General features: G+C 38.9%; 6 protein-coding genes across 6 annotated transcripts; 2 read left to right on the top strand and 4 right to left on the bottom strand.

Annotated features, from left to right (window-relative positions):
• Positions 1–333: 333 nt before the first annotated feature.
• On the bottom strand, positions 334–2,295 carry SKM1 (putative serine/threonine protein kinase SKM1; the record flags this gene model as incomplete). Its single annotated transcript, XM_018365427.1, has 1 exon — positions 334–2,295. The coding sequence occupies one exon, from the start codon at positions 2,293–2,295 to the stop codon at positions 334–336; it is 1,962 nt and encodes a 653-aa protein (XP_018221682.1).
• A 392-nt stretch (positions 2,296–2,687) lies between these two features.
• PTH4 (Pth4p) lies at positions 2,688–3,296 on the top strand (the record flags this gene model as incomplete). Its single annotated transcript, XM_018365426.1, has 1 exon — positions 2,688–3,296. The coding sequence occupies one exon, from the start codon at positions 2,688–2,690 to the stop codon at positions 3,294–3,296; it is 609 nt and encodes a 202-aa protein (XP_018221681.1).
• Positions 3,297–3,384: 88 nt separating this feature from the next.
• PAP2 (non-canonical poly(A) polymerase PAP2) lies at positions 3,385–5,154 on the bottom strand (the record flags this gene model as incomplete). The annotated part of the gene is made up of 1 exon (XM_018365425.1): positions 3,385–5,154. The coding sequence occupies one exon, from the start codon at positions 5,152–5,154 to the stop codon at positions 3,385–3,387; it is 1,770 nt and encodes a 589-aa protein (XP_018221680.1).
• A 490-nt stretch (positions 5,155–5,644) lies between these two features.
• Positions 5,645–6,790, bottom strand: MSN1 (Msn1p; the record flags this gene model as incomplete). The annotated part of the gene is made up of 1 exon (XM_018365424.1): positions 5,645–6,790. One exon carries the CDS (start codon positions 6,788–6,790, stop codon positions 5,645–5,647), a length of 1,146 nt encoding a protein of 381 aa, XP_018221679.1.
• A 314-nt stretch (positions 6,791–7,104) lies between these two features.
• Positions 7,105–9,033, bottom strand: RRI2 (Rri2p; the record flags this gene model as incomplete). The annotated part of the gene is made up of 1 exon (XM_018365423.1): positions 7,105–9,033. The coding sequence occupies one exon, from the start codon at positions 9,031–9,033 to the stop codon at positions 7,105–7,107; it is 1,929 nt and encodes a 642-aa protein (XP_018221678.1).
• A 1,155-nt stretch (positions 9,034–10,188) lies between these two features.
• MCH4 (Mch4p) lies at positions 10,189–11,694 on the top strand (the record flags this gene model as incomplete). The annotated part of the gene is made up of 1 exon (XM_018365422.1): positions 10,189–11,694. One exon carries the CDS (start codon positions 10,189–10,191, stop codon positions 11,692–11,694), a length of 1,506 nt encoding a protein of 501 aa, XP_018221677.1.
• Between the last annotated feature and the right edge of the window lie 1,234 nt (positions 11,695–12,928).

Raw genomic sequence — 12,928 nt, 5'->3', positions numbered from 1 at the left:
TTTCTACTTTTCAAAATCGTCTTGATAAAATATCCATCAGATAATCATCCTATCTTTGCCAAAAAAATCTTAAATTAAGTTTGCCGATATTCCTTCTATCTGGAAATTTTGGCCTTAACGAACAGCAAGCAACACATTCTTTTTCTTTTTTCTTCCTTTTTTTATTGACACAACGCGAAGTATTCATATCATTGTTGTTTTTGCTTCTATAAATAAACAACTGTAGCCGTAATATGATAAATAATAATATGCAATTATATATATATATGTATATATCTATATATTTATGTGTTAGTGTATATTTTTATATCCCACGAATTTAAAGCAAAAAAGTTAGTACCACTTTAAGGTCTGTTTGAACTCTTTAGGACCACATGCCAGTAATAAAAAGTCAAACATAAGAAGTTCCCTTACCGATGCTCTAAGTTCGACATTCACTTGTAAGCACGCATCCAAAAATTGTCTAGTTTTCTTAGACACCAATTCAGCACGACGCAATACGGGCGACCCATTATTAGCTATCAAATACAATGCCTTTAAAGGGTCCTCGTTTAGATATGGAGGCTCGCCGTCTATCATCTCAATAAGCATTATTCCCAATGACCAAACATCCACTTTCTCACCGTACCCCTTCTGATTCACGATTTCGGGTGCCATCCAATATGGAGTTCCCACCATGGTGGCACGTTTGCTTCTTTTCTCTGTTAGTTCTACACAAAACCCGAAATCTGTGATTTTCACTAAGCCCTGGGAATTAAGAAGAATATTATCAGATTTAATGTCCCTGTGAATGATTTTATTGTCGTGTAAAAACTTCAGACCTTGGCATGTCTCCTTTATTATATATGCCATTTGGCTCTCGTTTAGCGGCGACGATTTGTTACTAGCATTGATATCCGCGGTGGCATCCAATATGTCCGTTAAACACCCACCTTCCATGTACTCCATGATCACCCATAATTCTTTATCATCAATAATGTAGGCTTCGAGAAAGTTGACGATATTTTCGTGATGCGAGTCATTCATTACCAAAAGCTCATTCATGATCAATTGCTTCTTGGGTTGCTCAGATAGATGGATTTGCTTTATAGCCACCCTTTCTTCTATGATTCGATCACAATGAGAATTCAAAAATCTCGAATCATTTCTTTGAGGCAGCTTGATACGTTTCGATAGGTATACTGCACCGCTAGCTCCTTGGCCTGCCTTTTCTATCATCTGGAAATACGGTCTCGGATTCACATCAATTGCTACTGTTTTCATCTTCATTATTATTTCCTCAGAGTCATCCGCGTCCTTTAACTCAAGAAGATTTTCTTTGGGTGTTATAGCTTTGCCATTATGCAATTTTGCAACGGGCGCCGCTGGTGCTACACGGCGAGGTTTTAATATCGCATTGCTATCATGTTTTTGTAAATGGTGTTGAATAGCTTGCTGCTCCTTTCTTTTCAACTGCGTCGTTCGGAGATCTGTCACCTTTTCTCTACTAGCATGCATATCATTTTCATGGGTTTTTGCATCTTTTAAGTTGATGATGCTATTGTTATTTACCGCCGATCTGGGGAAAGGTTTGAGTTCTGATTGATATACTGGTAAAATGGAATCCGTCTTGCTTTTCCTGAGTGTCTTGCTTAGCGATCTCTTGATAGAGTTAGTCCTCTTGTTTATGATATACTTTGTCGGGCTCTTTAAAGGCTTCAAATTTAAACTTGGATTGGATTGGTCGGTTTGAATGCTATCTAGCCCATTGTAATCTTCGTAAAATTGCAATGCTTTAATAACTGCTTTCGAATTTCTGTTCCAATCATCGTAGGTGATTTCTGAGGTTTGCAGCAGTTTAGCCCAACTATCAGGCACTCCAACAAAATTTCCCACTTTCGGATCATAACCTACGTGTACTTTATGAGTGAAATTTGTTGGTGATGAAACGCCGCTTAATAATGGACATTTGGCAAAAATTGCATCAAGCCAACCATGCAAATCTTGTTCGGTTCTTGTGGAGATGAATATCGGTCTCTTGGAATTCGATTCGTAAAAATACGAATTCATAGGCGACACATTCTCCTTTTGATCTGTTAGTCGAAGAATCTCAAAACAGTTCTGTTTCAACTGTATCCTACTGACGTTTGTTATACTAGTCAATGCCACAGATAAGACGGGGTCCTCACTAAACCTATTACTCTTGTAAAATGATAAATACGAATCGTTTAGCACCAGATACCTCTTTTGCCATAAGAAGGAAAACATTCCATCCGCTTTATAAGATATCCATCCTTCCCTTTTTATGCCCTTCATATAAAGAATTTCTTCCGTTATTTGCCTGCTTGTCTTCAAGTATATGTTCTCCTGATCTTCCACTTGTTGTGCAGTTTATTTAGAAAGATCCAGTTTGACTTTTATAAATTCCATATTTCTCGTACTTCTATAGCCTCCCCACATAATTAGGTCGAGCAGATGTTTTGTTCCTTCATTCTTTTTTTAGCTTGCAACAAACCATAGTATCCGTGCTGACAACAATAGGAATTATCGCAATTCGATGTTTACCAGATCTGGAAACAGATAATAAACATTTCGTGTCTTCTAAGGGGCTGACGACATCCGACGTATAAGGCAAAAAACAACAGAGTCGTGGACTCTATCATTAGCCTTTTCGCAAAGCTGAGAGAAGCCACGCCAAGAAACATCGCATGACAACATACGTGAGAAACTATAGACTTGTTAGGTGCTCCTCTACGTTTGCGCTCATACGCACGGGGCACTGTAGGGAGCCACTATGCATTACAGGCGCAGTACGATTGATTGTAAATGGGAAGAACTGGAGGGAGCTCGATGTTTCTCGTGCAAAAGACTGGGTAAAAACACTTAGTGTAACGGGTTTACCCTTGAAACAATTTGTCTTGCGCTACGATCGAGCCAGTGGTCCAGGAGGACAGAACGTTAATAAAGTTAATAGCAAATGCACGTTAACACTTCATGGCTTGTCAAATTGTTCTTGGATTCCTCAGGAAGTTAAAAGTATATTATGTAGCGGCAGGTTTCGGTACTATACCAAAAACAGTGACTCTGTAGTAATTCAATCTGATGAAACCAGATCCAAGCAAATTAACAAACTGAAATGCTTCGAGAAGCTAATTCAGGAAATCAAACAAACCTGTCAGTTCCCTAATGACATTCCTATCGAGACTGCAGAAAAATGGGCAAAAATCAAGAAGAAATCGAATGCAGAACGGATACTTAATAAAAAGGTGCATAGCGATAAAAAGAAGAGTAGAGGTAAAATTACACTCAATTACTAACACGTAATACATATACATATATACTTTCTATCCAAATTCACGGTTGATATACGTCTGTGAATCTATTAAGCAGGAATCGCCTTCAATATCAAAGAGAATAAGGGTTATATCCATCTTCATCGTCATCATCGCCACTTGAAATGGTAATATAAGTTTCTTCGCTTTTCTCCTTCAATGGCTCTTTTTTAGCTTCTGATTCGGATGGTTGTGTCTTAACCTTTTTAGTGGGCGGTTCTATTATGTCATAATCGTCTTCTGTGGTGCTGGCAGTAGCCGTGGAAGTTACTGTATCTTCAGTAAATTCTTCATCGTGAATTATTCTGCTACGTTTTTTGTGATAGTTTTCATTTTCCATGATAGCCTTGTTCAGCACCAAGCCTCTTTCATCTTTGAAATCTCTTGCTTTCCCGCGATATTTGATCACGTTACCCAATATACTTTTCCCTAATCGATCTTTAAACGTTGCTGAATGCAATTCAAAACATCTATTCGTTAATAGATCAAAAGCACCAGCAAATGCCTTTTTGATATCTCGAATGTTAAACGTTCCTCGACTGATGTTGTTTGCCTCGTCCCCTGGATCTTGAATGGCTAGTGTAAATGGATTTTTGATTGGCTGAATAGCATTCCATGTAGATTTTGGGAAGTATACCGGATAACCATCTGATGACCCTAATGCAACGTCATCATAACCAAAATTTTTTCCATAAAGTTCAAAGAACTCTATCAAGAGCACACCAAGGTTGTCTTTTGGGTCGATTTCTCTTGTTATTATACGTGGATGCATATGGAGAAATGAAAAAACAAGACAGATAATACTGAACCCACCTAGACCACCAGTATGAACATTATTTAGCCTCCTTGAATGCAAAAACTGCTTTACGATAAGAACCAATTCTCGAAGCCCAGGGGTATCATTTAACCATTCTCTGATTAGCTTTGCAGCTTCCAAACCATTAGTTCTTTCAAACGAGACATCAATGTGAATTCCCGAATGTGGTTCAACGAACTTGATAATCGGAACGCGCGCCTTAGCAACAACTTCAATCTCTGTTGCTAAGTTGTTTTTTTTCAGATGGCTTGCTAAGGAGTATAAGTTGTTTCTACTTTCCTTACCACCGAGTTCGCTATTCACCACACAATCAATATCGGAACCAGGTAGGTACAAATCGGTAGAGTAAGACCCAAATACATGCAAATCGGCATCCGGCCATAGCTGTTTCACCGCTTCTCTGATTGTACTTATGGTTTGATTACGAACCTCGATCTCTTCACGGCTTGGTGAGATATATGCAACAAAATCCTTTATTTCAAAGGTCAACCAATCGGAGATTTCCTTTTGTTTGGAATGGTCATGATTCAGAATCCACGGATAGTCGGTGTTAAGGATTTCTTTTTGCTTTTTTTCCAGAATTTCTTCTTCTTTTTTCTGCTTCTCTTCTTCTTTCTGTTTAGCATCCTCATCTTCAGAACTAGCTGAAAGGGCAATGTAGTCATCATTATTAGCCAGGTCATTTTCGTTACCGTGGATTACTAATGACGGTGTTTTACTTCCGTCAGCGGTTGAGGGAATGTCAGTAGGATTATCAAAGTGACCATCATAGTCGTCAAATCCTTCATCGTCGTCTGATTTGTTTTCCAGTACAAGGATTCCATCGGCAGTGACATGATTACCAGAGGCCTTCTTGCTCTCTTCCCCATCATCCTTAACTGAACTCTCCGCTTCATTATCATCGCTCGTGGATTTGGGTTTCTTTGACTTCCGTACTTTCTTAACTTTCTTGTTCTTTTTCACCTTCCCATTATGCTGTTTCTTTGACTTCTTTGAAGAAGAAGTTGTTATACTTTTGACTCCCATATTTTCAATATTCTAAACGTCTTTAAACTTTACACTCTATAGTAATACAAACACAATGTTTCCGATCATCTGCGTGTTGCCTAGCTTCAAATGAAGTTTTCCAATTTCTTTTACGGTTTTTTTTCCACATTTATTTTACCTCCATGTATTATAAGCTGAGCGCGCTAAGTAAACACTACAATGCTCAGAAAACAGTCACAAAGCAGGATACGTAAACTGGACTTCCAGTTCCCATTGCTACTCGCTTATGTGCTCAATCGACCTAGGTTTCAAAGATGCAAAATATAAGGCATATTTTTTTTATTTATATAATATATATGTATGTATACAGTTGTTGTTACCTGACTTCTGAGTTTTTTTTAGGATATTATTAGAGATTATTGTTACAGATACAACTCAGTTTGGAGAAAAGTTCAATCAATCATTCATTAAGGATATAAGTGTTACAGGGGGCTAATTCGGCATGAAAGTGACGACACAGAAACAAATGTCACTTTAAGATTTCTGGAATATGAGAGCTGTGGCACAACCAACCAATAGGCTGTTTAACTTTCTGTTTGTCATTAACATATCTTGAGTTTTCCAAAATTTCAATGACATAATTCAATGAATACCCACGGTTAAGACCTGTCTGAATGGCTTTCCAAAGCACTTTTCTTCTCGAGTACCTTTTATTCACTGCAGGATCCCGTCTCCATGCCGTTTGATACAGGGCTTCCATTTTTCTTATGGAGGGCTGTCCATTTACTCCTTCGGTATACTCCTTCCAAACCTCCATCACTGAATGTGGTGACTTGATGAATTCGAATGGTCTTGTGCAAACTATTCGTTTCCTCTTGAGGCCTGTTTTAGTTTCATACTGTTCTTCTTCAAATGTCGGTACGCCCTCCTGCACACTTGGTTCCACTGCACTTTCATGTTCGGGAGATATTTTCTGCAGATTGGGGGACTGTTGAGACTGGGAAGACGTACTGCTTATGTATAGCCCTTGACTTTGGCCACCATCGTTATTAGGTGGGTTCGTTGTATAATCTTCCAACGTAGTGACTAAGTTGGGATTATAGTTTTGGGGTTTGTTAAACCGACCATCCACTGAAGGATTGGGGTTGTTTTCTTGGTTTATCGGGTTCGAACTGTTAGGATGCTGTTGATTCTTGTCGTTTTCTTGCGAATTGCCATTCAAAATGTCCTCGAACAGCGTTTCGTTGCTAACGGCTCCTTCACTCTGTGTATTCGCAGCTTCACTGTTATTTAAAGATACCGGTCCGTAATTCCTCTGAGTGTTTGGTGCCGAAGGTCCATCACTAAAGCCTTGTGGGTCAAGAGTTTGACTCAAAGATATCGACGTGGCAGACACCCCATGCAACGTTCCAGACAATTTCTCACTCAAGATTTCAGCGTGGCGCTGCTGGTCATTTAGTAGAGTTGATAAAAACGCGGTTAGTTCGTTGATTTGTTGCTGTTGAGAATTGACTACCACATCGTATTTTTTGAAGTGAAGGTCCAGACGGCTACTCAACGCGTGGAAGATGCCTTCAAACATTGACATTCTCCTTTCCAGCTCTGCAACGCGGTTCGTTAGGATGGCCTCATTCTCGTTCAAGTTCGATGTCCCCATATGCTGGTTATTCGCCATTTCGATGCCTTCTCTAGATATTCTTCTTCTCTACTTTCGTTTCTTTTCCTACGAAGGAGGGACTTTAATAACGGGTCAAACCACTTTACCTTTTGCAAACGCGCCTTGTTCAATGGGTATAGATGATAATAGCCATAGCCAACAACGCCTCGTATTATGCACTGTTATATCCTCTCTCATATCCTTATTATCTTAGATTTCTCCAGAAAACATATCACTAAGGACGAAATCTTCGAACGGCTTTTACAAAGAGGCTATCTTATGTAAGTAGAGATCGAGGTCTTAAACTATCACGAATGTTTGTATGTGATATTCTAAGAGAGGTTGGTGGAGGCTAATTTAGTCAATTCCAGGTATTTGGTGGCAAATCTCATATACGATGGTAAAAATACCCCCTCATTTGACTGGTTGCTGACTTTAGGTAATCTAACAGTTTCTCTAGATTTTCTTAATGTATTAAAAAACTCTTTAGAAGATTTAGTCTTTATCCTTGTTGGGTTGTTGTAAATTCCGACGTCGTTGACATATTCGAAATCTATGAGTTTGGCATTTTCCGTAGGCCCATCCTCTTTTGACGTACTTGTTAAACGAAATTCCTCTTTGGAACATCTCGGTAACATGACTTTGTTTTCATTACCGAAATAAACCAAATCGCTGGTCAAGTCCAACTTGAAATACACAATTGATCTGTCTTTCATTATCGATCGCATTAAAATTGTTAATAAATCGTCTCTCGTCATCTCGTTATTCTCGTTTACTTGTAACATATCAATAATGTCATTTATTGAGATGCAAGAGTAAAGCTGTGCAATTTTTCTCCATAGTTTTAGTGTCTGGGCTAAATAATAAATATCCTGAATGATTTTCTTTAGTATAATAGACAATTCTGGAATACGAGATATATTTGCATTTAGTTGTCTTAATTCCAGTTCTGCAAAACATTTGTAGATAGTTTGTAATACATGAACAATTGGGCTGCCTAGGGCAATCTTTACCTGTTCAAAATCAAAGGGGTTGATTTTATCAGCACTTATCGCTTCTAAAATCATGCTGGTAAATATAAAGCCGCTGAGCACAAACTTGTGAAACAAAGAAGCAATATCTCTTTCTCGAAACTTCCCCATCTCTTCCAAATGCTTTAAAATCTGGAGAAACATGTTCTTCAGTTCTTCTTTCCGGTCATAATATTTCATCAATGCAAAGGATACATCGTTTTCTGAATCTGAGTCTAAAATCCAAACTGCCTTGGAAGTATATAATATTACCATCGATCCCGATTGCTGGGAGAAAGTAAGCGATTTTGATGTCGTCAGGTCAAAGTAGTCAATGCACTTCTTGAACAAGTTTCTATTTTTTATCCGTGCGTTTTTCATAAATTCCAGTATATAGTACTGTAGCAGTATTGAAACACTTTCTAGATCATTCGCCTCCTCAAAAGAAGCAGATCCCATATCGCATACGAGATTTTGTATTTGGAAAGAAACTTCAGGAATAAAGATATCCTCCATAGTCAATCTTCGATGCCAAATAACTGCAATAAGCAATTTTTTTCTGATGATACGCTGAAGTTTTTTAAGTTTATCATTTTTGTCAGATTTTTTTAATATCCATTGAAACTGATCCATGAGGCTTTTTTGGAACTCCATTTTGCAGATCATATTTTGTTTGTCAACCTTTTCAACGTCAAATAAAAATACTCTTTCCCAATTGGGCGCCAGTGCCTCAAAGGTGTCTGAAAGTGATTCAAATATTTTTTCATCGATTTGGAAATCAATTCTCTGTAAAAAAACTGACATGGTTGCTGTATCCTCTAAAACTTGGAGTGCCAAGTCTTGTGTACCATTGCTTTGAAATTTGAAGCTTGGCGCTCTTAAGCGTAGTATTTCATTCAATGATTTGAATTTCCATATCAAAAGTGCGTCAATGCTTTCATCACCCAAAAATTCTTCCCTATAATATATTTTTAGAAATGAGTCGCGAGCTTCTTTGTATTGTTCGTCCTCTTTGAAACTTTGGCCCTGTTCAAAAAGCACTTTACAAGCATCCCGTTCCTTGTCGACCTTCCCCACTGTATCCTGCATAAGCTGTTTATATTGCTCCCCTTCTTGGTTTTGGTCCTGCTGCTCGTCTAGCCGGATCATCTTTTCGTCTTCATCATCAGTTTCTTCCTCCATTTCAATGGATTCCATGCCTTGGTCGTCGGATAACATGAAATCGTCATAATTGTCATCTTCGTCAGACATTGTAGAGGCCCAAGAACGTTTCGGTTTTGGTACTACACCGATTTGTATCAATGATCAATTCAGTCGCAGAGGAAACGCTTAGAAAAGATCAAGCTCCCCTTATACTATTTTTCACCGAGACTCAAATTATTTCTTCGAGAATGTACAGTTCTTGAACAAAAGGAAAATGGTTGAACTGTCATAAGTTAATACATGATACTCCTTGGTAGCATCATGTATAGATTATCGTTGTTCTGATATTAACCTTGCTATATCTAATATATACTATGTGTATTCTTAATAAGAGGTCTAAAAGGCGGCGAAGTAGATAAATGCAATTCTTGTTGCCATTATGATGGAAGATAGAAACCAAAGTTATATAACTCAGTAACAAAACTCTGAAAATATAGGATTGACGACGCTATTGCCCAGAAAGGTTGATCAAGTAGCGTATAGTAGAAAATTTTTTTGCATTGCGTAGTCAGTAAAATTCCGATCGCGAGCAAACATGAACCTAAAATAAATTTATGCAGAGTGCATCTCAATAGAGCATTAGAAATTGAACGTCCCACGGCCATTGCTGGACAAATTTCGATGAAAGGCCGACTGATCCAAGATCGCTCCACAACACACCCGCTTACCTCCGCATGATCTTGCAGGTCTAAATTAAAGGACAAAGATGCTCAAATATTTGGCTCTACCACCGTGCAACGCAAACGGCATCCAGTATATACTTAAAGCGGCCACATAAACAAAATGGCAAACCATTTGAAAACCGGATCAACTTTACAAAGAAACTCCTACGAGAGATAAGCCTATACGAGAAGCCTCCGTCCAGCGAAATCTTGATGATTTGGATGCGCGTAATTTATCACCTCGAAAACTACACATACTCTTGCATCTCCCAGTTGGGGGCCCCCACTGCTCAACATCTCAAGATATCCAACTTTTTACGATAAGAGTGTTTTCCCTATTCAGAATTTTCCAGAAAATGGTACAGCCGTGCATATGAGCGGTAATTAACAGGCGAGATGGCGACGAATCACAGGCAGATCTTCGATATAATAACCAAGTGTTTATTAATGCGTGAGGGTCTTCAAACGCATACACTGAGAACTTACACTGAGTGCTTTCCGTTACATCCCACGAAATATTTCCTAACGGAGCAGACGGATAATGCTGAATATCCCCATTATTGCAAACACCAAGAGGTTCTTTTCTCCCAAAGACCACGGATCCCATCCTACGCTAGACGATGATGTTGAACTGGAAGTGAGGGAAGGTCCGAGTTCAGGCTATCATCCGAACTTCAACGGAGATGACGCTATTTTGAAGAAAAATAATGACGAGGTGGATCTTGATACTGCGAAATTGACGACTGTAACCTCAACGGTCTTGAACACCCCCGAGGGCTCTCTTATCTATGATGATGACAAAGAGTTCCCAGATGGTGGACTTCAAGCATGGTTAGTAGTCTTTGGCGCTTTTATGGGTCTTATTCCCGTGTTCGGTTTAATTAACTCCCTAGGGGCTATTGAATCATACATTTCCAAACATCAACTGAAAAATATTTCATCTTCCACTACGTCTTGGATCTTTTCCTTGTATCTAGCTATCAGCTTTTTGAGTTGTATATTATCTGGTGGCTATTTTGACAGAAATGGTAGTGTTGGTTTGATGTGTACGGGTACAGTCATATATTCTGGAGGTCTTTTCGCATTAGCAAACTGTAACTCTGTTTGGCAATTCATTTTAGCATTTTCCGTATGCAGCGGACTTGGTACAGGGATTTTGATGACTCCCTTGATAGGGGCAGTAGCAACCTGGTTTTTAAGGAGAAGAGGTATTGCAACATCCGTCAGTACCATGGGTGGTTCAATAGGCGGTATTGTATTTCCCATTATGTTGCGAAAATTGTATAAAGAAGTCGGTTTTCAATGGGCTATTAGAATCTTGGCATTCATCTGTGTAGCCTGCCTAATTTGCGCTTCAGTTTTTGCCAGAGAAAGGACCAAACCTATTGTACAACCATTCCGATCTAAGTCGGAAGTAGCGAAGTGGTACATTTCCTCTGTGTTCAATTGGAGGTATTTCCTTGAGGGCAAATTCTTGTTTGTGGCAATAGGTGCCTCCTTTGCAGAGAGCTCCCTAACCTCATGCGCTACATATTTAGCATCTTACTCTATGGCCAGAGGAAATACAGAAAATGCAGCCTATACCATGATCACTGCTTCAAATGCTGTCGGTATCCTTGGGAGGTATATCCCAGGATATTTCGCAGACAGATTCGTCGGGAGGTTTAATGTAGAAATCATTACCATATCAATGGCCGCTCTATTAAATTTTATCATGTGGTTACCGTTCGGAGGTAACTCTAAGGTTTTATGGGCATACGTTTGTCTCTGGGGATTTTCAACAGGTTCTATCCTATCATTGACGCCTGTGTGCATTGGACAGATATCCAAAACCACCGATTTCGGCAAACGATATGCCACAGTGTACCTGTTGCAATCCTTGGTTACCATTCCTGTTTTACCCATTGGTGGTACATTAATTGGCAAAGGTAGCGTAGCTAACTATAACCATTTTATCATATTCAACTCAGCGCTAATGGCAGCAGGCGCCGCATGCTATATAATATCAAGACATTTATGTGTTGGTGCAAAAATTTGCAAGTTCTAAATTAATATTCCGACAACGTTTCGTACTCGATACTGTTTAGTTGTGTAAGCGATCACCTATAACATTATAGCTACATATACTCTACACTATAACACGTACATACTCATGACATGTAATACCCTACTATTCATCTGACTTTTTCAGGACTGTTTTTAATATATGTGGTGTACAGCTGCCAATTAATGTACCTTTATATACATGTAGTGTGTGGGCGGAACGTTTTTTTTTACAACAGAGCGACTCTTTTTTCGAAACTAATACTGGTGATCTCGCTTTGGGGAACGCACTCTCCGCTGTTTGAATCTGTAGTATTCTCTTGGTTTCCTCAGGCGATGTTAGTAAACTACTTTAAAAGTGAATGAGCTGAAATTTCAGAATGAGTTGAACGTTTTATAATCACTCTCAAGACAGACCACCAAGCTTAAGGATTCACAATGGGTATCGATCACACTTCCAAGCAACACAAGAGATCTGGTCACAGAACTGCTCCAAAGTCTGACAATGTCTACTTGAAATTGTTAGTCAAATTATACACTTTCTTAGCTCGTATGTTAAAGAATATTATGAATGGCCCCAGCCAACATCCATTTGTGGTTAGAAGGATTCTGTTACACAAGGTACAATAGTTTAGCCTATGAACTCTGATAAGTTCATTAGTTTTCTAAATGTATTCGATGAGGTTTGCTGAAAAATATTGGTTAATGTTTTTCGCCGTTATCTAATGTCTCTCTTCATACGGTTGACTATTTGCTTCTTTCTGAAAGGAAATTGGTTGAATTGGCATCATATTAAGAGTGGGTTAGAACCATGAAAATTCTGCGAGTGCAAACGGATAAATTGATGGATCGATGTCTCTCCTTTTATTACGTTCTGTGCGGTATTGCAAGCCAGTGAGCAGAATCTTTTTCTAATCTAATAAATGATTAGTATTGGAAACAATTGTTTTCCGGTCCTTCGATCCATTAAATACTAACAACAACTCTTTTTTTTTTTTAGGTCGTACTGATGCTCCATTCAACAAGGTCGTTTTGAAGGCTTTGTTCTTGTCTAAGATCAACAGACCACCTGTTTCTGCTTCTAGAATTTCTAGAGCTTTGAAGCAAGAAGGTGCTGCTAACAAGACTATCGTCGTTGTTGGTACTGTTACCGATGATGCCAGAATCTATGACTTCCCAAAGACCACTGTTGCTGCTTTGAGATTCACTGCTGGTGCCAGAGCCAAGATTGTCAAGGC

This window comes from Saccharomyces eubayanus, chromosome XV (genome assembly GCF_001298625.1).
Source record: "Saccharomyces eubayanus strain FM1318 chromosome XV, whole genome shotgun sequence".
Taxonomy (NCBI): Eukaryota; Fungi; Ascomycota; class Saccharomycetes; order Saccharomycetales; family Saccharomycetaceae; genus Saccharomyces; species Saccharomyces eubayanus.
Note: the sequence above shows the minus strand (reverse complement) of the source record. Positions and strands in the feature narration are given on the sequence as shown.